Below are 25,754 nucleotides of genomic sequence, written 5' to 3' on the forward strand. Positions count from 1 at the left end.
ATCACTTTTAAAGGTTAGCACACCAATTTTTGTTTAATTTACAGTGTTTTGAAAAAGTATTTATACCACTTGAAATTTTCCACATTTTGTCATGTTACAACCAAAAATATAAATGTATTTTACTGGGATTTTATGTGATAGACCAGCCTTTCTCAACCAGTGTGCCGTCCGAGGTTCTCAGGTGTGCCGCGGGATCAGGGGAGAGATGAGCTGTCAGATGAGCTCGATCTGCCTAACTGTACATCGGCACTGTGGGAAGCTCCGTCAACCTCAGCAAAGTGAAAGTAAAGTGCAGGGGAGTGTGCTGTGCTCTCTAGAGGTCGACCGATATGGGTTTTTCTCTGACCGATGCTGATGCCGATATTTAGAAATCGCGGCGGCCGATATATGATGCCGATTTTTTTGGGCCGATATGTTAAGCCGATTTTTTTTTTTTTTTTTTTTTCCCTTCATCTCATAAAATCGAACAGTTAGACCCCTTTCACAATGGGGCGTTTTTCAGGCGCTTTTGGGCTAAAAATAGTGCCTGTAAAGTGCCTGCAAAAAGGCTCCCCTGCAGTCTCAGTGTGAAAGCCCCAGTGCTTTCACACTGAGGCGATGCTCTGGCAGGATGTTAAAGTCCCGCAAGCAGCATCTGTGGAGCGGTGTATACCACTCCTCCACCATTCCTGCCCATTGAAATGAATGCGCACCGCTGCCGAAGCGCCTGCAAAGCGATTCGTCAGCGGCGCTTCACGGTCGCATTCACCCCCTTCCTCGGGCGCTAGCTGGGTTATAAGCGCCCCGCTAGCAGCCGAATAGCGCCGCTAAAATGACGGTAAAGCGCAGCTAAAACTAGCAGCGTTTTACCGTCAACGTCTGCCCACTCCAGTGTGAAAGCAGCCTTAAGTAATAAGTGATACAGAAAATTTCTTACATTTAAACAGGTAATCAAAACTTTTGGCCGAAAAAAAAATGGGCTAACTTTACTGCTTAGTTTTTTTTTTTTTTTAATTCTTTAGTGTATTTTTTCCCAAAAAAATTAAAAATTGCGTTTGAAAGACCGCTGCGCAAATACCGTGTGACATAAAATATTGCAGCAACCGCTATTTTATTCCCTAGGGTCTCTGCTAAAAAAAAATATATATATATATATATATATATATATATATATATATATATATATATATATATATAATGTTTGGGGGTTCTAAGTGATTTTCTAGCAGAAAATACAGGATTTTTACTTATAAGCAACAAATGTCAGAAAAGATTTAGTCTTTAAATGGTTAAACTGAGAAGGCCTACACAGGAGTTCAGTTCATTGACAAGTGGAAACATTGTGTCTTTTTAGTTTCTTTTATCAGACTTGGCAGGCTGCCCAGAAAGAAGAGAAGTCACTCCACAGAAGACTTCATGCAACTTGCATTGACTTCTATATTACAGAAGTCATTTGCAAGTCGCGCTGAAGTTATAATCGGCCTTTTTTATCAGCACAATCGGCCGATGCCGATTAGTCAACAAATGCCAATTATCGGCCGATATATCAGTCGACCTCTAGTGCTCTCTGCTTCCCCCTACAGTGCTGTACCCGGCTGAATGAGGTAACTGCAAAGGTACAGTGCTAGAAGATAGATTTGCTTTAAAAGGGCTTTATGTGTGTGTGTGTACACGCATGTGAGTGTCTATCTGTATGTGTGCGTGCGTGCGTGCATGCGTCTGTGTGTGTGTGTATGTGTGCTCATGTGTCTGTATGTGTGTGTATGTTACGTTTAATCCTGACCCCCCCAATTCCTGTACCATCAGAACTGCTTTTGTAGGGCTCGTTTGTGATTGCAGCAAGGACTGCTGCTCCTCTGAAAAGCAACCCATGCACAGATCGCTTTTCAGAGGCATTTGACAGGCGGTAAAGAGTCATTATGTTGCTTCCTCACCACCTGTTTTAACGCAGCATCGCTACACCGCAACCGTGCAATGCACACAGTTGCGGAGTATTTGCAGTGCAGCCCAATTCACCCTGGGTATACCTCCAGCTGCAGCCACAGCATGTGTACACCCCCAGCTGCTGCCTCTGCAGCTAAAGAGGGAGAAGTTGGGGGTGGTAAAAACAGCTCAACCATGTGGTTTTACAGCCCCTCCAACCTGACATGTGAAACTAGCCCTTGGTTCACATCTGTGTGGCTGTGTGTAGGACAGCCCATTCATTTCACTTCCCTACCCACAAAAATGTAGGGAAAGAAGTCCCCAACCTTTTTTTTTCTTTTAAATTGCACTGCACCAAAAGCACCCCACGTTTTCCAATGTGTGAGGTACCATTAAGAATTAATGATAAAAAAAAAAAAAAAATTTAATGGTACTCCACATCCCAAAGCTTGGGATATTTTTTTAAAACCTTACCCTGCTTTAAACATCTCCACAGCTTTATCCCTGACCTGTCTGGTGTGTTCCTTGGCCTTCGTGATGCTGTTTGTTCTCCAACAAACCTCTGAGGGCTCAGCAGAAGAGTTTTATTTATACTGAGATTAAATTACACACAGGTGGACTCTATTTACTAATTGGGTAACTTCTGAAGGCAATTGGTTCCACTAGATTTTAGTTAGGGGTATGAGAGTAAAGGGGGCTAAATACAAATGTACACCACACTTTTCAGATATTTATTTGTAAAAAAAATTGAAAATCATTTATCATTTTCCTTACACTACACAATTATGTGCCACTTTGTGTTGGTCTATCACATAAAATCTCAATAAAATACATTTACGTTTTTGGTTGTAACATGACAAAATGTGGAAAATTTCAAGGGGTGTGAATGCTTTTTCAAGGCACTGTAGATACATAAATTTGTCTGTTTGCATTGGGGAAGGAGTCTACACTGAACACTCTCACCCTCCATTTCCAGCCAGTGCGTCATCACACTGACAGGTGCTTGACCAAGGAGTACTCAGTGCCCACAGAAATTGGACACTGATATGTGGCACTGATGGGCACTCATGGGTGGCACTGATATGCAGCACTGATGGGCACTCATGGGTGGCACTAGGTGGGCACTGATAGGCGACACTGATGGGCACTGAAAGGCTGCAAATATGGGTTCTTATGGGTGGCACTGCTGGGCACTGATACGCGGCACTGATAGGCATCCCTGGTGGCAGTGGTAGGCATTGGAGTGGGCACTGATTGGCAGCTGCCTGGGCATTGATTGGCAGCTGCCTTTGCACTGATTAGTTTTTCCCTGGAGTTTCAGTGTGGCTGGTTTCCCTGGTGGTCCTGGGCGGCTTCCCTGGTGGTCCTGGGTAGGACCTGAGGGGGGGCTGTGCTGATAAACAATCAGCACAGACCCCCCTGTCAGGAGAGCAGCCAATCGGCTCTCCTCTACTCGCGTCTGTCAGACGCGAGTGAGGAAAAGCCGATCACCGGCTCTTCCTATTTACATCGTGATCAGCCGTGATTGGACACGGCTGATCACGTGGTAAAGAGTCTCCGTCAGAGACTCTTTACCTAGATCGGTGTTGCGGGGTGTCAGACTGACACCCCGCAACAACGATCGCCGCGATGCGCTCCCCCGGGGGCACGCAGCGGCTCAATATCCTGCGGACGTCATATGACGCCCAGTCAGGATATTGAAACCACTTTGCCGCCGTCATTCTGCTATATGGTGGGCGGCAAGTGGTTAAACATCCCCTGTAATAGAAATAAAGGATGACAGGAGCGGGCATATCCATAGACGCCATTTAGTCCTATAGAAGTTTTTGTCTATATTTGGGTAATGGCATCAGCTTAATCTCTGGCCCTTTTGCTTACAGTTAGCTTTCAGCCTTGGAATCTCCCAGCCTACAGCTAAATGAGGCAGGAGATGTAGCCCTCTGAAGGAATACACAGACACGACAGCTTCCCAGCACAGGCATGCCCTGTGCTCCAGCTCAGAATTGGTCTTAATTACCACCAGTTTCCTAAACAGAGAACTGACAGTAATTCTTTAAGAAGTTGTAGCTGCCACAGGGATAGATTCTTAAAGTGGTGTTAGTAAGAACTACCCGAATTTCCCACATGTGACAGTAACCTTGCTGACACTAGAGCAAACGCTTGCCTCAATTAGGAGCAGGTAGATCTTAAGGGAATTGCCGCCTTTTGAATTCCCCTGATTGTGTGGGCATGGTCCACCTATGTCGGAGTTGTGCGCAAATGCTTTTGCAACTTAACTAACTTCCTAAATCTCCTTATTTTTTTTTTTTTTTTTTTTAGCCTCTGCATTTTTGTCTTCATATTCAGAGTTTCTATTGCCCATGTTTGTGAAAGGTCTACTCTTATGATTTAAATTATGCAATTTTTTTTATTCTATGTTTATTCCCATGTTATCACAGTAAACATTGTTTTTGTGTGTTTTCCAGGCAACTCTGCAGTTTTGTGTGGTTAAACCTTTGATGGCGATCATCACTGTTATACTTCAAGCTTTTGGCAAATATCGGGATGGTGATTTTAAGTAAGTCCTGACTGTATTATAGTTGGCCTGCCTTCACGGGAGATTAACAACTCTGAGGTGGTAAAAATCTAAATTTGCCTGCAGGGGCATGGATAAAGGGGAGATGTGGGGTTCAAACCCTGCTCCCCAGAGTGCCTGTCCATTTGACAGGTGCAGCAGCTTAGCTAGAAAGCCCCAGCTGGCAGGAATTCTTGTCAGAATACATTAGCACAGCAGGAGAGATCCCTGCATAACACATTGTTGTGTTGATGTAGCGATCTGTTTTGTTTGTTCAACCCACTGGTTGAATGAAAAAAAAACTGAACGTGCACTTTAGTATCGGCTAGGATTTAACACATTTTATAGACATAACATATAATTGGTAAACCTTGCGCTCAAAGCAAAGCAGACTGCCGCACTTACAGTATCTCACAAAACTGAGTACACCCCTCACATTTTTGTAAATGTTTTATTATATCTTTTCATGTGACAACACTGAAGAAATGACACTTTGCTACAATGTAAAGTGCGTGTACAGTTTGTAAATTCGCTGTCCCCTCAAAATAACTCAACACACAGCCATTAATGTCTAAACCACTGGCAACAAAAGTGAGTACACCCCTAAGTGAAAATGTCCAAATTGGGCCCAATTAGCCATATTCCCTCCCCGGTGTCATGTGACTCGTTGGTGTGATTGGGGAGCAGGTGTGTTAAATTTGATGTTACCGCTCTCTCTCGCATAGTGGTCACTGCAAGTTCGACACGGCACCTCATGGCAAAGAACTCTCTGAGGATCTGAAAAAAAGAATTGTTGCTCTACATAAAGATGGCCTGGGCTATAAGAAGATTGCCAAGACCCTGAAACTGAGCTGCAACCCGGTGGACAAGACCATACAATGGTTTAACAGGACAGGTTCCACTCAGAACAGGCCTCGCCATGGTTGACCAAAGAAGTTGAGTGCACATGCTCAGCATCCTATCCAGAGGTTGTCTTTGGGAAATAGACGTATGAGTGCTACCAGCATTGCTGTAGAGGTTGAAGGGATGGAGGGTCAGCCTGTCAGTGCTCAGACCAGACGCCGCACACTGCATCAAATTGGTCTGCATGGCTGTCGTCCCAGAATTAAGACTCTTCTAAAAATAATGCACAAGAAAGCCCGCAGTTTGAAGACAAGCAGACTAATGACATGGATTACTGGAACCTTGTCCTTTGGGCTGATGAGACCAAGATAAACTTATTTGGTTCAGATGGTGTCAAGCGTGTGTGGTGGCAACCAGGTGAGGAGTACAAGGACAAAGTACAAAGTGTGCCTTACCTACAGTCAAGCATAGTAGTGGGAGTGTCATGGTCTGGGGCTGCAAGAGTTCTGCCGGCACTGGGGAGCTTCTGCTTCACGGGAGGTTTCTGTCCTCCCTGAGCTCACCTTAGGACATCCGCATTACCGTTTGACAGATGTGCCGCCCCGGTCAAACTCCCCACCTGCCACTGTGAGCAAAAAAATCCCAAACAAATTCTTTAAGTATATAAACAGTAAAAAAGGGAGGACAGACCATATTGGCCCCATAAAGAATGAGGAAGGACATCTGGTTACAAAGGATGGGGAGATGGCGAAGGTATTCTTCTCCTCAGTCTTCACGAGGGAATCGGGGGGCTTCAGTAACCAAAACTGCAGTGTTTATCCTCGTGGCACATCACAGGAAGCACTCTCATGGCTAATAGAGGACAGAATTAGAATTAGACTTGGGAAACTTAACATTAATAAATCACCGGGACCGGATGGCTTACACCCGAGGGTACTCGGGGAACTCAGTTAAGTAATTGCCACACCATTGTTCCTAATTTTTACTGACAGTCTACTGACTGGAATGGTACCAGCGATTGGAGAAAAGCCAATGTAGCACCAGTATTTAAAAAGGGCCCAAAATACATCCCTGGGAATTAGACCAGATAGCCCAACATCAATAGTATGCAAGCTCTTGGAGGGGATGATAAGGGACTATATACAAGATTTTAGTAATGAAAACTTTATCATTAGCAGTAATCAGCATGGATTCATGAAGAATCGTTCTTGCCAAACCAATCTATTAACCTTCTATGAGGAGGTTAGTTGCCATCTAGATAAAGGAAGGCCCCTAGACGTGGTGTATCTGGATTTTGCAAAAGCATTTGACACAGTGCCCCATAAACGTATACTGTACAAAATAAGGTCCGTTGGCATGGATCATAGTGTGTGCTTACATTGATTTAAACCTGGCTACAAGGGCGAGTTCAGAGGGTGGTGATAAATGGGGAATACTTAGAATGGTCAGGGGTGGGTAGTGGGGTTCCGTGCTGGGACCAGTTCTATTTAATTTGTTCATAAACAACCTGGTTCAATCTCTGTATTTGCAGATAATATTAAGCTAAGCACGGCAATAACTTCTCCACAGGATGTGGAAACCTTGCAGGAAGATCTGAACAAATTAATGGGGTGGGCAACTACATGGCAAATTGAGGTTTAATGTAGAAAAATGTAAAATAATGAATTTGGGTGGCAAAAATATGAATGCAATCTATACACTAGGGGGAGAACCTCTGGGCGAATCTAGGATGGAAAAGGGCCTGGGGGTCCTAGTAGATGATAGGCTCAGCAATGGCATGCAATGTCAAGCTGCTGCTAATAAAGCCAACAGAATATTGGCATGCATTAAAAAAGGGATGAACTCCAGGGATAAAGCTATTATTCTTCCACTCTACAAGACTCTCGTCCGGCCGCACCTGGAGTATGCTGTCCAGTTCTGGGCACCAGTCTTCAGGAAGGATGTACTGGAAATGGAGCAAGTACAAAGAAGGGCAACAAAGCTAATAAAGGGTCTGGAAGATATTAGTTATGAAGAAAGGTTGCGAGCACTAAACTTATTCTCTCTGGAGAAAAGACGCTTGAGAGGGGATATGATTTCAATTAACAAATACCGTACTGGTGACCCCACAATAGGGATAAAACGTTTTTCACGGAAGGGAGTTTAACAAGACACGTGGCCACTCATTAAAATTAGAAAAAACAGGTTTAACCTTAAACTACTTAGAGGGTTCTTTACTGTAAGAGCGGCAAGAATGTGGAATTCCCTTCCACAGGCGGTGGTCTCACCGGGGGGCATCGATGGTTTCAAAAAACTATTAGATAAGCACCTGAACGACCACAGCATACAGGGATATACAAGGTAATACTGACATATAATCACACACATAGGTTGGTCTTGATGGACTTGTTTCTTTTTTCAACCTCACCTACTATGTAACTATGTAGCTACATACAGTTCATTGAGGGAGCCATAAATACCAACATGTACTGTGACATACTGAAGCAGAGCATGATCCCCTCCCTTTGGAGACAGGGCCGCAGGGCAGGATTCCAACATAACGACCCCAAACACACCTCCTTGACTACCTCTGCCTTATTAAAGAAGCTGAGGCTAAAGGTGATGGACTGGCCATGGCTATTGAGCATCTGTGGGATATCCTCAAACGGAAGGTGGAGGAACCCAAGGTCTCTTAACATCCACCAGCTCCAAGATGTCGTCATGGAGGAGTGGAAGAGGACTCCAGTGGCAACCTGTGAAGCTCTGGTGAACTCCATGCCCAAGAGGGTTAAGGCAGTGCTGGAGAATAATGGTGGCCACACAAAATATTGACACTTTGGGCCCAATTTGGACATTTTCATTTAGGGGTGTACTCACTTTTGTTGCCAGCGGTTTAGACATTAATGGCTGTGTTGAGTTATTTTGAAGGGACAGCAAATTTACACTGTACTACAATGTAAAGCTTGTATAAAAGTGTAATTTCAGCGTTGTCACGTAAAAAGATATAATAAAATATTTACAAAAATGTAAGGGCGTGTACTCCCTTTTGTGAGATACTGTATAAATCATCCCGAATACAGGGTGCAAATGATGGATGTGAAAAGATTATAAGATTGCGTTGTCTGTTGCCTATGGACCATTCACAAGCAATGTGTATAGTATCAAAAATAAAAAAGTTGGGTGAGTGAGAAAAAAATATACAGTGCATTGCAAAAGTATTCACCAAGTTTGGCTTTTTACCTATTTTGTTACATTACAGCTTGTTTTTTTAATCTGAATTATATGTGATGGATCAGAACACCATAGTCTAAATTGGTGAAGTAAAATTAGAAAAATATATACATAAAACTGTTTTTCAGAAATAAAAAAAAATAATTGGCATGTGCGCATGTATTCACCCCCTTTGTTATGAAGCCCATAAAAAGCTCTGGTGCAACCAATTACCTTCAGAAGTCACATTATTGGTGAAATGATGTCCACCTGTGTGCAATCTAAGTGTCACACGATCTGTCATTACATATACACACACCTTTTTGAAAGGCCCCAGAAGCTGCAACACCTAAGCAAGAGGCAACACTAACCAAACACTGTCATGAAGACCAAGGAACTCTCCAAACAAGTAAGGGACTATGTTGTTGAGAAGTACAAGTCAGGGTTAGGTTATAAAAAAATATCAAAATCTTTGATGATCCGATCCCTAGGAGCACCATCAAATCTATCATAACCAAATGGAAAAAACATGGCACAACAGCAAGCCTGCCAAGAGACGGACGCACACCAAAATTCACGGACCGGGCAAGGAGGGCATTAATCGGAGAGGCAGGACAGAGACCCAAGGTAACCCTGGAGGAGCTGCAGAGTTCCACAGCAGAGACTGGAGTATCTGTACATAGGACGACATAAGCCGTACGCTCCGTAGAGTTGGGCTTTATGGCAGAATGGTCAGAAGAAAGCCATTACTTTCAGCAAAAAGCAAAATGGCACGTTTTGAGTTTGCGAAAAGGCATATGGGAGACTCCCAAAATGTATGGAGGGAAGGTGCTCTGGTCTGATGAGACTAAAATTGAACTTTTTGGCCATCAAAGAAAACGCTATGGCGCAATCCCGATACATCACATCACCCAAAGAACACCATCCCCACAGTGAAACATGGTGGTGGCAGCATCATGCTGTGGGGATGTTTTTCAGCAGTTGGGACTGGGAAACTGGTCAGAGTTGAGGAAAAAATGGATCGTGGTAAATACAGGGATATTCTTGAACAAAAACCTGTACCACTCTGTGTGTGATTTGAGGCTAGGACACACTGCTAAAGCAACACTTGAGTGGTTTCAGGGGAAACATGTAAATGTGTTGGAACGGCCTAGTCAAAGCTCAGACCTCAATCCAATAGAAAATCTGTGGTCAGACTTAAAGATTGCTGTTCACAAGAACAAACCATCCAACTTGAAGGTGCTGGAGCAGTTTTGCAAGGAGGAATGGGCAAAAGTCCCAGTGGTAAGATGTGGCAAGCTCATAGAGACTTATCCAAAGTGACTTGGAGCTGTGATAGCCACAAAAGGTGGCTCTTCAAAGTATTGACTTTATGGGGGTGAATAGTTATGCACATTTACTTTTTCTGTTATTTTGTCCTATTTGTTGTTTGCTTCACAATAGAGCTGCACGATTAATCGTCAAGAATCGTTATCGCAATTTTTTTCCTCGTTGCGATCTTGACAAAAGTGTTTGACGATTCTGTCTATGCAAAGAATTCTCTCTGCTCTTCTGAAGCCACAGCTCTCAAAAGAAAGGAAGAAAAAAACGGTCAGTCTGCCAAGAATCGCCACATTCTTTAGCAGTGGAACTAAGTGTAAACATTGTAACAGTTTGTCAATGGAATAGACTTGTGTGTAAATGAAGAAAGTTTAACCACTTAAACACTAAACCTTTTTCTGACATTTGCTGGTTTCAAGTTAAAATCTTTTTTTTTTTTTTTTTGCTAGAAAATTACTTGGAACCCCCAAACATTATATATATTTTTTAGTAGAGACCCTAGAGAATAAAATGGTGGTTGTTGCAATATGTTATGTCACACTGTATTTGCGCAGCAGTCTTTCAAATTCAATTTTATTGGAAAAAACTACTTTATAGAATTAAAAAAAGCACTAACCAGTAAAGTCAGCCCAATTTTATTTTGTATAATGTGAAAGATTTTACGTCGCGAGAATCGTGATCTTTATTCTAAACAAAAAAATCATGATTCTCATTTTGGCCAGAATCGTGCAGCTCTGCTTCAGAATAACAAAAAAATATGTTCTGTAAATTAAATGATGCAAATCCTCAAACAATTAATGTTAATTCCAGGTTGTGAGGAAACAAAACGAAAAATGCCAAGGGGTGTGAATACTTTTGTAAGGCACTGTAATATAACGTAACGTGAAAATGTGATACAAATATATCAACTTGCAAACAATAAGTGCCACAAAACATGTGAAACAAAACAGTCAATTAAGAAACAGTGTCCATATTATAATACAGGGTAAGTAAATAGAAGGTGCTCCTCTTCCAATGTTAAATGATACACAATCAAGTGCTTCTATACTCTACAAGTGCTTAATAAAAAAAATTGGCCTCTTACCAGAAATGCATGATCCCTAAATTATAGGAGATCTTGAAAAGCGCAGAACGCAGAGGTCTCTTTAGGAAATCTTGTCTCATCCTCGCAGCTGCATGTCTCAGAATGGATCCTGTATTTCTCATCCTGGTTTTTCATAGAAAAGCGATGGCAGAAAAAAGACAGAGTAGGCTATCAAGTCTGCCGATTTTATTTATTTTTACCTTTTTGTCTCAGTATAGATCTGTGTTTGCTATTTACTGTTGGCTGGCTCACTACCTCTGCTGGAAGTTTTATTCCAAGCATCAACTACACTTTTAGTAAATACCAACAATACCTTCCTCCAGTTCAAGGTTAATGTCCCCGTGTTCTTGATTTTGGTTTCATATTGAAAAACTGTCCTCCTGAATCTTATTCACCCCCTTGCTGTATAAATAGGATTCAATCATGTCTCCCCTTTACCTTCCTTCCTCTAGACTGTATATATTAAGTTTCTGAAGTCGCTCTTAAAGGAGAAGTCCAGCCAAAGCTTGTTTGGCTGGACTTCTCCTATGGATCACAGGTGTGCAATTCGTTTTGAACTCCTGTGACCCGTTTTCAGCAGAGAACGTCATGGATACCAGTCCAAGCACCGTGCCATTCTGACAATGGGAGTCTCGATCCGCCAGGTGCCTGGACCGACACCCCCCTCAGCGAGCCACTGAACGACTGAGCTGGCCGCCCCCTCCACAGCTCAGCACTCCAATGAGCGAGGAGGGAGCAGAAAGCTGTGACTGACCGTCTGCAGCTCTCTGCTCGGGTACTGTCAGAACCGAGTGATCGGCGATGTTCGATTGCCCAGTTCTCAATGGAGAGGCGCTGGGGGACAGATGCAGCATCGGACCGGTGCTAGTATGATTCTAAAAGAAAAGAAAAAAAAACGGAGTTAGACTTACCTTTTCCAGTAGTCTTCCAGGACAGCCCTTGAGAGATGGAGTCCCTCCCACTGCCACAGGACACACACTGCTACAGTTCAAAATGCGGTCCCTGGTCAGTCATTCGCCAAGAACCGAAGGATGGAACTGAAAAACATAACCATAACAGGTAATAACATTAATTCATCAACCTAATTCAAGGGTGGGATCGTGCTGTCCTGGAAGACTACTGGAAAAGGAGTTACCGGTAAGTCTAACTCCGGTTTTCCCCAGTCTTCCAGGACAGCCCTTAAGAGGATCCCCAAGTACTCACCAGATCGGGGGGGACCACGGCTTGGAGGACCTTCCTCCCAAAAGCCTGATCCTGACTGGACATTAAGTCTAGTCGATAATGCTTTGTAAAGGTGGAGAAGCTTGACCATATGGCTGCTTTACATATTTGCTTTGGGGTGGCACCAGCTCTTTCTGCCCAGGATGCCGAGAGTGCCCTGGTGGAGTGGGTTTTAACACCCCCTGGATGATCTCTATTTATTGTTCTATAACGTTCTGCAATAGCTAGCCTGATCCACCTAGCTATAGTGATCTCAGAAGCTTTTTGTCCCTTACGTTATCCAGAAAAAAGGACAAAAAGTGAATCTGCAATTCTAAATGGTTTGGTTGCCTCTAGGTACTCTAGGATACACCTCCTCACATCCAGTAAATGAAATTGCTTTTCTTTTTCATTTGAGGCGTTCTGACAGAATGAAGGGAGGACAATATCTTGTGAATTTAGATGCCACCTTTGGTAGGAACCCAGGGTCTGTCTTTAGGATGACTTTGTCCTTAAGAATCTGAAGGAAGGGCTCTCTAATGGAAAGAGTTTGGATTTCACTAACCCTACGGGCTAAAGTGATTGCTACGAGGAGCACTGTCTTAAGTGTGATCAGTCTTAGGCCTCTGAGATTGGAACGGTGTCCCCAAAAAGGCCCTGAGGATGATCGATAGATCCCAGGTTGGAGTTATGTTAGCTTTGACCAGTTTGTGTCTAGTAATTGCCTTACAGAACCTAGCGATAAGTGGATCTTTCTGTAATCGTTTCTCTAGATATACACTTAAGGCAGCTATGTGAACTTTAATAGTACTAGGAGTTAACCCCGCGGTCTATCCCTTCTTGGAGAAACTGCAGGATATTTGTTGTATCCTTGTTTACCTTCCCCTGGCCAACCAGCCAGCTGTTAAATTTCCTCCAAACTTTTCTATAAATAGCCCGGGTGACCAGTTTCCTGCTCTGTAGCAAGGTCTGAACAACTCTTTCTGTTAGGCCTTTGCTCCTCAGAATTTCTTCCTCAATAACCACACTGAAAGCTTCAGCATGGCTACTTGCGGATGTAAGAGATGTCCCTGTGACAGGAGATCTTGTCTGCAGGGAAACCTCAGAGGAGGCTGGTCTGATTTTAGTAAAGTTGTGAACTATGGCCTCTTCGGCCAAAATGGTGCCACAAGGATTAAACGCGTTTCTTCTGCTAGAAACTTTGCTAGAACCCTAGCTGCTGTCATAAGCCCTAATGCTGACATCACCTCCCTCACTGTACATTTGGTGCTGGTTTGAAGAAAAGACATCCTCTGCTTCATATTCGATATCTTTTCTTCCGGCAAAACTATCCTTTGATCTACTGACAGGAGCTTGTAGCCCAAATACAGAATATTCTGTTGGGGTTGTTTTGGATTTTTCCAAACTGATTATCCACCCCAATTGACTCAGGCTGAGTTGTGTTAGCTCTAAGTCCTGATAAAGTTGTTTCTCCGAGTGGGCCATGAGGCGCAAGTCGTCTAGATATGGAATGATCGAGACTGACTGGAGTCTCAACGGAACTAGTGCCTCTCCGAGAACCTTGTAAAAGATCCTCAGAGAGGACGACAGTCCGAAGGAAAGTGCTCTGCACTGAAAGTGATAAACTTTGGTGTCTATCTGAATCGCCATATAAAAAAATTTCTGGCATTCCTTCCTTGTTGGGATATGTAGATAGGCATCACTTAAATCCAGGGTAGCCATAAACACCTCTTTTTGGAGAAGATTCCTTATTGAGTAAATGGACTCCGAAATCTTTTGTATCGGATGGAGAGGTTCAGTGGTCGGAGGTTCATGATTAATCTGAACTTCCCTGACTGCTTTTTCACCACAAAGACGTGCGAGTAAAAACCGTCCCCCTGTTCCTGAATAGGGACTGGTGTCAATACGTCTTGATCCACCATCTTCCCTATTAGTAATGGTAAGGCCCTGGCCTTTTCTGAGTGTCTTGGAAGTTTTGTCACCAGAAATTTTGAGGGTGGGTAGCTGTGAAATTCCAAAACATAACCTCTTTTTATTATGTTTAGAACAAACTCGTTTGAGGTTATCTTTTCCCACTGTGGGAGAAAATTTTTTAGTCTTCTTCCCACAGGGACCCTAATGTCACTGGGGTTTGGGGTTCTGACTGGGGCGATTAAAAAGTATACCCCCTTTTCCTTTCCCTTTTTGCCCTGTCCAGTGCTTTTTGGGTTTGAACTCCTCTGTCTTTGAGGGACGAAAACTTCCTTTGAAAGTTTTTCTTTTTAATGGGAAAATTTTCTTCTTATCTGCCGTTCTTTCTAAGGCGGTATCTAATTCAGGGCCGAAGAATAAGTCTCCGGTAAAGGGCACACTGCGCAGGTGTGTCTTGATTGCCGTGTCCCTCCCCCAAGTTTTCATCCAGCTGACCTTCTGGCTGCAACTAAAAGTGCCGCAGTCTTAGCTGCAAATTTAACGGAATCCGTTAAAGCGTCAGAAATGAAACTTGTCGCCTTGAAAAGCATGAGGAAAGTTTTCAAGAGCTCCCCTCTAGGGGTGCCTGCCTCTAGGTGTTCTTGTAGTTGAGACAACCAGAACTCAAGGGCTATGCTCCCTGACTCTACGGGGCTCCCTGGAGCTGGATGTTGCAGGGCCTGGTGAAGAGGGAATCGCAGCTGCACTACTGGTGGAAGCAGACGTGTTTACATCTGCGATTAACTCCCTGAGAGATTTAAAGGTTGACGCCATCTCATCCTTAAAGGTGCGAAGGAACTTGGCCAAAGGAGAGTCTGCCTCTGATTTTAGTAAGCCTGCATTACACTGCCGGCATAAAGCTTTGTTAGAGCCTGAGGATAATTTGTTCCCACAGTTAGGGCACTTCTTGCGGCCTGACTTGTCCTCCCTTGGAGCCTCCTTAGCCTGAAAATAAAGATGGATGAACTTAGTATCAACCTTTTACCCTATTTAACACCCATGCTGCAACCAATTCCCGGGACAGTGAGGTATCCACCACCATGGAGCATACTAGTCTGGGCCCTACAACTACCAACAAGTAAAACCACAGTACAGGGCTTGCCCAGCAGCCTACTTGGGTTTGGCTGGTGCCTGCATCCGCCAGAGTGTCCTGGGGATTGGTCCCCAGGACATGGTCCCCCCTTCCTGCTCCGGATCCCGTCACTAGTCCATTATTGCTGGACGCTGGTCGGAATTAGCAGGCCCAGACTGGGCTTTTCCCTTCCTCCTTGCGCCCTGGAGACCCAGAACCGGAAGACTCAGCGTACAGTGACGCAGTTCCGCCAGAAATGGCGCGAACGGCGTCTCCGCCCCTGAGAGATGAAGTCCCTCTCCTGGTTCCTCAGCAACATGTTCCTCTGACGGAGGAAACACAAATGACTGACCAGGGACCTGAGGGACCGCCTTTTGAACTGTGGCAATGTGTTTCCTATGGCAATGGGAGGGACTCCATCTCTCAAGGGCTGTCCTGGAAGACGACTGGGGAAATAAAAAATAAACCCATACTTCTCTTTTTCAGTCTACTCTTTTCAGAGCAAGAGTGAAATCTTCCATCTGTTAAATCTCCCAAAATCAAAACCTGACCGCTTTTTTTTTTTTTTTTTTTTCATGTTAAATAATCATGAAACAATCTCAACCGGAGATAGGTTGTCTTACTTTATTCAGTATTTTTTGTATTTAAAAGTGGTAGAATATTTCATGTATATCAATCTTAGCCTCTTTCAGTCAGCTTTCTATTAAGCCATTTGGTAATCATTACTATAGAACTTTCCAGCAGTAATGAAGGAAAATCGTGATAAGATTAAATATAGTTTTGCTGGAAGGTTGGCTTAAAGTGTTCTAAAACGGAACGTTGGACATGTTTGAAAATTGAGGTGTGTATGGTAAGAATTGGGGTGAAATCATGTTACAGTAGCGCGTAAAAAAAAAAAACAATCTTTGATTTGTGCACATGTTGCCAAAAACTGCATGTTGCACAATACGTAGCTAAAAAAATGCTGGAGCTTCTTTACCTCTACATAATACGATGCTGCGCTTCAAGCTGGGAGGATAGAAGTGTTAAAGAAGGCTGTATCTAGGTGCATTGAAAATGTTTGTGTTTTTTCTTTCTACTGTATGTAATAAATTTGCTTGCAGAAATTTTTTGAAGTAGGATGTAAACCTGAATTTCAGTTTCGGTCAACCAAACCTTTTTATTTTTTTTTTTCCTTTCCTTGAAAACGAAATGTTTCACCATGATGTTTTTGTCATTGCAGCGTGGCCAGTGGTTACCTCTATGTAACAATTATTTACAACATCTCAGTCAGTCTTGCACTCTATGCTCTGTTTCTCTTCTACTTTGCAACACGAGAGCTTCTTAGTCCTTACAGCCCTGTTCTCAAGTTCTTCATGGTGAAGTCAGTCATCTTCCTTTCCTTCTGGCAAGGTGAGATTCCTTATCCTAACACTGTGTGTGTGTCCAGCGGAGCAGTTTAATTCTCAGAGTCGTCTTTGTGCAGGTGAATAAACACAGGGTCATACCAACGACAGATGGCTGGGTTTGGGCATGTTCACTTGTGTCAGCACTATCTAGTTACTCCAGGGAAGTTTAACAGAATCTATTTTTATTCCCTAGAAAATACATTTTAGAGGGCACTTGTCAGGCATGTCACTGATTATTAAACTATATAGGTTTGTGAAAATAAGATGTTTGATTTCTTAAAGGACAGTTAGAGGCAACACTGCAGATTTAGCTGTGAAGAATTCTGTTACAAGACCACTATCCTAAAAAATATTGTATTCACATTTTTTTATGAACGATAATAGTCAAAATATGGATTCCTCTTTTTTTGATTTTGGATTTTTTGATTTTTATACAGTTGCAGCAAGCCATGCAGTAAAAGTGTCAAGGCTTGGGACAAGGGTGCTTACAGTGGCTTACATTTTCTAAAAAAATCTTCTGTAACTGTTAAAGTATACTTAACAGGGCTATCATTTTGTCGAACTCTTTTCACTGTCACAGGCATGTGCAATAATAAAACCATATACTGACTACTGCATATACATATATTAATGCATATAGTTCTCACAATTTAATAGGTTAAGATTTGAGTGACATGCACTGGGTCAAACAATGACTCCATGACTATTAGACAGCCCGAGTGCACAGATGTCGACCAGTGAACTTCCTGCGAGAGAGAGGGGCAGACTGCCATGGGATACTAGAGCAGGGCTGGGTAGGGGAGATGCGAGGAAGCTTTTGGGTGGGGGAAGAGATGAGGGCTGTGGAGGGAGATTTGTTTAGAGGTGGGGATCAGGGAGAGTGGGGCAGTGGTCACAGCCAAGGAGCAGTGGAAGTGAGCTGTGGGACAGCCTGTTAAAGAGAGAGCTGAACCCTGCACACTGTAAAGCACAACCCTGTACTCTGTATGCAGCGCACTCCTCAACTCTGCGCATAGGGCACCCCTAAAACTGCACTCTGTACACAGTGCATCCCTGAACTTTGCACATAACATACACCTGGTATTTATTTGCCCTTTAACCACTTAAGCCCCGGACCATTTGGCTGCTCAAAGACCAATGCACTTTTTGCGATTCGGCACCGCGACGCTTTAACTGACATTTGCGTGGTCGTGCGACTTGGCTCCCAAACAAAATTGACGCCCTTTTTTCCCCACAGAGCTTTCTTTTGGTGGTATTTTATCACCTCTGCGGTTATTATTTTTTGCGCTATAAACAAAAAAAGTAGAGACAATTTTGACAAAAACACATTGTTTTTAACTTTTTGCTATAATAAATATCCCCAAAAAATATATAAAAAAAACATTTTTTTCCTCAGTTTAGGCCGATACGTATTCTTCTACATATTTTTGGTAAAGAAAATCGCAATAAGCGTTTGGTTTGCACAAAACTTATAGCGTATACAAAATAGGGGATAGTTTTATGGCATTTTTAATAATTGTTTTTTTTTTACTAGTAATGGCGGCGATCAGCGATTTTGTGACACGACACTGATCACCGCTCCATATTACAGGGAGCTGTGATCAGTGTCCTGTCACTAGGCAGAACGGGGAAATGCTTGTTTGGCTCACCATTTCCCCGTTCTTCCTCCCCGTGAGACGATTGCAGGTATCCCAGCCGCACTCGCCACCGCAAACCGCTTCCTAAAGGGCAACATACAGGTAGGTTAATCTGCCTGTACGTGCCCTTCTGCCGACGTATATCGGCGTGAGCCGGTCGGCAAGCGGTTAAGATCTCTGGCTGTTAGTGCAGTTTGGCCACACTCACCGGCCTTTGTGGACAGCCATAATACCAAAGTGGTTACGGTACAATAAAAACAAATACTCTTGCACACGGGTGTGTTGGCTAGGCAGTCCAAAGTTCAGGATGGACAATAGCTTTCGGCCTTGCTGCCCTCTAGGATAGGGATATCCTAGTAGTCAAACGGAAAAACAGAAAAGAGTGTGCGCACCAGCCTTGTGCATTATCCTTTTGATGCATTTATTTTAAAAAACATAATTAAAAGCTACTCACAAAGGTAGAAAGAAAATCACGCTTATAACAGTCTTTGACTTGTGACAGTCTCTCCACTGATAGCAGTCTCCAGGTCCTGAAGAGAGGACGTGCGGACCGCTGCTGCCTGACACGTTTCAAAGGTATACCTTCTTCCTCAGAGCCCAACAGTGTTACTCTCTTGCAGCTACTTATACATGTGTTCATCTAGGAAACACATCCCAGATTCACTCTAAAGCCCCTCCCCCAAAAAAGTGGGTGATCTTGTAAAGGGCGAGCCTTAGCTAAATGTTTACAACCGACCATATATACTCACTGAACTATCCATACATACACGTATGTGCACAACGCATGCACCCAGAGGGACACTTATTATTAGATTGGCCCATATAGACAGATAGATCATATCATGTTCGCATGATCTTTAATATGCACGAACATGATATGATCTATCTGTATATACGGGCCAATCTAATAATAAGTGTCCTTTTGGGTGCATGCGTTGTGCACATACGTGTATGTATGGATGGTTCAGTGTGTATACATGTGTGTGTATATGGTCGGCTATAAACATTTAGCTAAGGCCCACCCTTTACAAGATCACCCACTTTTTGGGGGAGGGGCTTTAGAGTGAATCTGGGATGTGTTTCCTAGATAAACACATGTATAAGTAGCTGCAAGAGAGTAACACTGTTAGGCTCTGAGGAAGAAGGTATGAAACGCGTCAGCCAGCAGCGGTCCGCACGTCCTCTCTTCAGGACCTGGAGACTGCTATCAGTGGACAGACTGTCACAAGTCAGACTGTTATAAGCGTGATTTTCTTTCTACTTTTGTAAGTAGCTTTTAATTATGTTTTTTAAAATAAATGTATCAAAGGATGACGCACAAGGCTGGTGCGCCCTCTCTTTTCTGTTTTTCCGTTATAATACCAAAGTGGCCTGCAATGAAATGGAGTTTGACACTCTTGCTCTAACCCATTCTTCCAGGTGTTGTTTTCCTTATCTGGTGAAGTCCGTTAAACTTTTGAAGAGGAATATCGTTATGGCAGCAGCTAGCTGCCATAACCCCCGGTATCCTCTTCTTCAGTGAGCGGTCCGGTTTATGATAAAAGTGGACTCTGCGGCGAATTCGCCATGAGATCACTTTTTTTTATCGGTGGCGGGAGAGGGGCCCTCTCCATTTTTTTTTTTTTCTTTTTTTTTTTTTCTTTTTGACCCCAGATCTCATACTTAAGAGGCCCTGTCATGCTTTTTTTCTATTACAAGGGATGTTGAATGAAAGTGACAATTTTTTTTTTAAACTGTGTAAAAATAAAAGGTTAAATAAATAAGGAAAAAAAAAATTGTAAACATGTCCCGACGAGCTCGCGTGCAGAAGCGAGCGCATACGTGAGTAGCGCCCGCATATGAAAACAGTGTTTAAACCACACATGTGAGGTATTGCCGCGATCGGTAAAGTAAGAGCACTAATTCTAGCCCTAGACTTCCTCTGTAACTCAAAACATGCAACCTGAAGAATTTTTTAAACGTCGCCTATGGAGATTTTTAAGGGTAAAAGTTTATCACCATTCCACGAGCGGGCGCAACTTTGTAGCGTGATATGCTGGGTAGCACTTTACTCAGCGTAACATTATCTATAAAAAAAAAATTGGGCTAACTTTACTGTTGTCTTATTTTTTAATTCAAGAAAGTTTATTTTTTTCCCAAAAAAAGTGCGCTTGTAAGACTGCTGCGCAAATACAGTGTGACAAAGTATTGCAATGACCGCCATTTTATTCTCTAGGGTGTTAGAAAAAAATGTATAATGTTTGGGGGTTCTAAGTAATTTTCTAGCAAAAAAAAACTTTTTAAACAAATCTCAGAAAGAGGCTTGGTCCTTAAATGGTTAAGGTAAGTGGAAACAGGGATTTATCAATTGTGTACCGCTGGGCGGCGGGCTGGATAATCTAGATCCAGTGGTCTTCCCTGCCCAGCGAGCGCGTGTAGACCACAGCTATGCGCTGGGTTGGCTAAGACATAACCTCAACGGACGGAGGCTGGCCCTCGAGTTAAATATCTCGCAGGGTCGCTCTGGTCCGAGTCGCAGCGGTCTCTTGGCCAACAGCCCTTGCGATGGCGAGTTCTGTCTGGAGTGCCACCTGCACCATGGATCGGTAAGTACAGTCCCCCCTCTCCCCCTTTGTGCGGTTTGGGGTGGATGAGGGTACCCTCCAGAGATGGTTGGGCCTGCCTGCAGTTCCCTCCTCCCATCCTAAAAGTCCCTCAGTTGAGCTGGGCTCCCCCCCTCCCTGAATTGGTGGTCCCAGGGGGAGTATGGGGTGGTGGGGGATTCCAGGACCCCTAGGTGCAGGCCTGCCATGTGGTGGGTATAGTGCAGTTTGGGGGGTCCTAGTGCAGAGAGCGCAGTGCTACAGAGTGCACAGCGGAGTTCCCTTAAATGTTCACCCTGCCTGGTGGAGTACAGTACCTTTTTTGGGGGGGAGGTCCCCTTCCAGAGTGAGGGCACAGAGGATCCTGGCAGCATGCTTCGGTATATCAAACAGCTGGTCTCCAGTCGGCGGCCATGTTTGTGTAGCCGATGATGTCACTGTGGCCATTTTTCCTTAGTCTAGTGAGACGCTGGAGATGGCCGGAACCTCGTGGAGATGCTAGAGCTCCTCCTCTCTTCTCTTTCTGTCTCGGGATATATGAATTAGATGGTGTCCATGGTATTGCTGGGTCCGAATTGCGGCGCTCCTCTGGCTGGTAGGATTGAGTCTTTGGGGGTCCCTGTATATCTCTCTCGCTGTTGATAGGTACCCTGAGCATTGGGGGATCATTTAGCGGTGCCAAAAATCTTTTTGTCTTCCTTTTCCCTATGGAGCCTTAGGGTCACATCTCCCCCACTTACCCCCTCATGGAGGTGGCAGGTCCCCCGGAAACCCCAGCTTCCCATGGTTGCACTGATGGCGGTCCTAGAGTCATTGGTATCCCGGGTGGAAGTAGCATGTGGGCGCTCCTTTTCTGTAGCTTGGATCTTGGCCTTTCTTCAGCAGAGCGTTGAGCAGAGGTTGGCTTTGAGCACCATCAAGGGCCAGGTGTCCCCCTTAGCAATCTTCTTTCAGCAACCCCTAGCCATACACTCTTTAGTTCGTACCTTTGTTCAAGGAGTCTAGCATGTGACTCCACCTGTACGGTCTCTTTTGCCGCCACGGGATTTAAACTTTGTACTATCTGTTGTTCTCCAAAACCTCGAGGATACAAAATAAGGTAGTACTGAGTATTACCAGGGAGGCTGACTTTTTAGGCTAAGAAACAGTGGAGAAGATATAGCAGTATAAAAACTATAAATTTATTGAAAAATACAAATATCTAAAAAAACAAAATGACAGTTGTAACATAAAGCATCTATGATTATTGTGCAGTGAGCCCTTGTATGTCTACGCGTTTCGCCATTAGTCTTCCTCAGGACACGGCCAAGGTTCACAGATGAGACAGAGAAGGAAATATGTCTCTGTATCTAAAATGAGATATAATATCATTAGACACACACAACTAACACATAAACTGTTAATGATAAAAATCATGCGCTAAACAACTGCAAGCATAGGAAAGAACACCAAGCTGGTACCTTAAATTGAAATGCAAAAACATGCAAATCACGGTAGGATGAGAAAGTTCAATCAGCAGTTAGAAAGCTGAAATTAAAGCAAATGCAACCAGCGTCAGCAACGAGAATATGCATTTAGGCAGAGAAAACTTTGTAGGTTTGTTAGAGAATCAGACTTACTATATTGGATATAGCTAAATATCTCAGTAGGGGCATGTAGATAGTGTTACTAATTATGGGAACAGCCATTAGAGGGAGGAAGGCCAACACCGGATGCACCAATTAGATCCAGGATTTAGTATCGGCAATGCTGAAGGCTCAATATAATCCCATCGCTGCATCTATAAGCATATAATAACAGATTTAAGCTAAATATAGAAACGGTGATAACATGTAGAGATTTTACTGCAGCAATGCTAATCGCATATAGGGAATTTAGTGCATCAAGAGCCAAGTGATGGCATATAGCTAAGTACTTACATTCAGGATACAAATACTCTAGCATGCCCATGGGAGACAGCATTACACTGCACACGGGACTAGCAGCAGCTGACAGATATTTATATCCTTGATCAGTCATAGCTGATCGTGAGACATAGCATCATGTGATTCCAGGATAGCAGGTTGCATTATGGGAATTGTAGGCTGATGGCAACAGAGCTTTCTGCACATGTGCAGGAAGATATGCCAAAGAAGAGACATCCTATATGTATGCATTATGGGCATTGTAGGAACTAGTGCCTATTTCCATTGCTCAACTTTAGATCTGTCTGACAATAGGCGAATTGCCAGTGTTACAGTGACATCGCTATATAGAAAACGCATGAATCTACAAAACTCTGCACAATCATTGTTGTCTTAGTTATAATTCGCAAAGGTCGGCAGGTGCTAGACAGCAAAAAAATCTCTTTAAAAGTACCGTGATCAGTATGCTACCACAAACATGCATATCCGAGGAGCTGCATACTTGGAAGTAGATAAACAGCAGGCAACCAGCTTCAGATATTCCATCGATATCGCTCGCAGGTGGATAGCGCATGATACATCATAAAAACAGGACAAAGATGCCTATAACACCGTATATGAACAAACTGATACACATATATATTAGATCAATGTATAGATCATGTGTTAATTCTCCAAATTGCATACATGACATATATATATCAATATCTCCATTCAGAACATATACTAAATCTTATAAATGATACACATACGGACTGAGTCTGTTTACATATGTTACCTTATCTCAATTTAAAAAAAAAAAAAACAGAAAGGAGAAAAGGGGGGAGAATGGGGAGGGAAGGATGAAGGAAACAATTAAGGAGGGTTACAAGACAGCTGCAAATGAGGCAAATCACATGGTACAATATCGGTTGACTGTATTAAAGAAACGGTTTGAAACTGATCATATCACTCATGCCTGGATAGACCGTGGCTCGTAACTTATGTATCCATTGCGTTTCGCGCTGGAGTACTTTTTTTTTATCAAAATCACCCCCACGGGGGTCTGAGTAGACAATGTCAAGAGCTGCAAATTTAAACATCACGGGGTCATACATATGCTTGAAGGCTATGTAATAACCCATTGTGGTGTTTAAGAGACTATTTGTAGCGTAGTATACGTGGTCTTTGATTCTTCTCCAGAAGGGCCTGATGGTTTTACCCACATAGAAGGCTCCACATGGACAAAGGATGATGTAAATAACTCCTTGCGTTTGACATGTAATGTGGTGCCATAGGACGTGTGTGAGACCATTTGGGAGAGGAACCGAAGGTCCTGTCAGTAGCAAATCGCAAAAGTCGCATTTGCCACATTTAAAAAGACCTACAGGAGATTCCATTGCATTAGTGGCGTTGCAATAGTGACTTCGTACTAGACGGTCTTTTATGGATCTTGCTCGCCGAAAAGTAATCTCAGGGCGGGGTCCTATATATTTACTGATGGTGGGATCAGTAGTTAGAATGTGCCAATGTTTTTGGATAGTTGAACGTATAGTTTGATGTTGGTCGGAATAGGTTATGATGAACCTAACTACCTCTGAATTAGTTTGTTTCGGTTCCGGGAACAAGAGGGCATTTCTCGATTTGGTTATAACGCCTTTTTGAGAGTGGTTTTGATGTATCCTCTCGCTAAGAGACGCTGATAAAGAAGGTCTGCTTCATATTTAAAGTCAGCATCCGTTGAGCAGTTACGTTTTAAGCGTATGTACTGACTAAACGGAATACTCTGGACTAGAGGGCGTGTAGTATGTAGTATTGTGTTCCCCGCTGTGGGTTTTCGAAACAATGATGTATTGATTTGGCCCTCCTGATTAATTTTGATAGTAATGTCTAAATATGTCATTGTGGAAGGGCTGAACTGCCTGGTGAATTTCAGATTGTAGTCATTCTGACTTAGAATGTCCATGAATTCCTCTAGTGCTGCTGGTGGTCCCGCCCATAGTAACAAGATGTCATCTATGTAGCGGAACCACCGCAGCACATAGGAAAACAGGTTTGAGTGTCTATCATTGGCAAATAGGTCCTGCTCCCACCCCCCCAGGTACAGGTTCGCATAGGAGGGTGCACAACATGTGCCCATAGAGACCCCCTGTACCTGGAGGAAGTGGGAGCCATCGAAGGAAAAGACGTTTTTAGAAAGAATGTGTGACAGAAGTCGCAAAACAAAGTCATTGAGGTCTGAGAACGTAGGTCCTCTTTCATTCAGAAATCTGGCAACTGTGTTTAGACCTAATTCATGTGGGATAGAGGAGTACAAAGTTTCCACATCAATAGTTACCAAAAGGCATCCATAGGGAACAGTTAGGCCCTCCAGATTTTTTAACAAATCTGGGGTATCTTTTAAATAGGAGGGTAAAGTGGTGACATGGGGTTGTAGGTATTGATCTACAAAAATGCTCGCTCTTTCTGTTTTTGAGCCTATACTTGAGACGATTGGACGTCCAGGTGGTTTTGTAAGGTGTTTGTGGATTTTGGGCAGAGAGTAAAAAGTGGGTACTCTCGGATAAGCCACTTGAGCGACCTTTGCTAATTATAACTAAGACAACAATGATTGTGCAGAGTTTAGCGATGTCACTGTAACACTGGCAATTCGCCTATTGTCGGACAGATCTAAAGTTGAGCAATGAAAATAGGCACTAGTTCCTACAATGCCCATAATGCATACATATAGGATGTCTCTTCTTTGGCATATCTTCCTGCACATGTGCAGAAAGCTCTGTTGCCATCAGCCTACAATTTTCCTAATGCAGCCTGCTATCCTGGAATCACATGATGCTATGTCTCACGATCAGCTGTGACTGATCAAGGATATAAATATCTGTCAGCTGCTGCTAGTCCTGTGTGCAGTGTAATGCTGTCTCCCAGGGGCACGCTGGAGTATTTGTATCCTGAATGTAAGTACTTAGCTATATGCTATCACTTGGCTCTTGCTGCACTAAATTCCCTATATGCTATTAGCATTGCTGCAGTAAAATCTCTACATGTTATCACCGTTTCTATATTTAGCTTAAATCTGTTATTATATGATTATAGATGCAGCGATGGGATTATATTGAGCCTTCAGCATTGCTGATACTAAATCCTGGATCT

General features: G+C 43.3%; 1 protein-coding gene and 1 long non-coding RNA gene across 5 annotated transcripts in view; one reads left to right on the forward strand and one right to left on the reverse strand.

The window, feature by feature from the left end:
* The window catches only part of TMEM184B (transmembrane protein 184B), a 315,991-nt gene that overhangs the window by 241,041 nt on the left and 49,196 nt on the right, over positions 1-25,754 (forward strand). For all 4 annotated transcript variants that reach the window (XM_073592592.1, XM_073592591.1, XM_073592589.1 and 1 more), the window contains 2 exons: positions 4,368-4,459; positions 16,337-16,506. In XM_073592592.1, coding sequence (XP_073448693.1) covers positions 4,368-4,459; positions 16,337-16,506 — 262 coding nt within the window. The remainder of the gene's footprint in view (positions 1-4,367; positions 4,460-16,336; positions 16,507-25,754) is intronic.
* LOC141103228 (uncharacterized) lies at positions 21,937-22,770 on the reverse strand. The gene is made up of 3 exons (XR_012235267.1): positions 22,641-22,770; positions 22,341-22,501; positions 21,937-22,070 (listed from the first exon to the last, which is right to left on the reverse strand). It is a non-coding gene; the product is annotated as an uncharacterized lncRNA (long non-coding RNA).

Source organism: Aquarana catesbeiana, linkage group LG07, assembly GCF_042186555.1.
Source record: "Aquarana catesbeiana isolate 2022-GZ linkage group LG07, ASM4218655v1, whole genome shotgun sequence".
NCBI classification, from domain to species: Eukaryota; Metazoa; Chordata; class Amphibia; order Anura; family Ranidae; genus Aquarana; species Aquarana catesbeiana.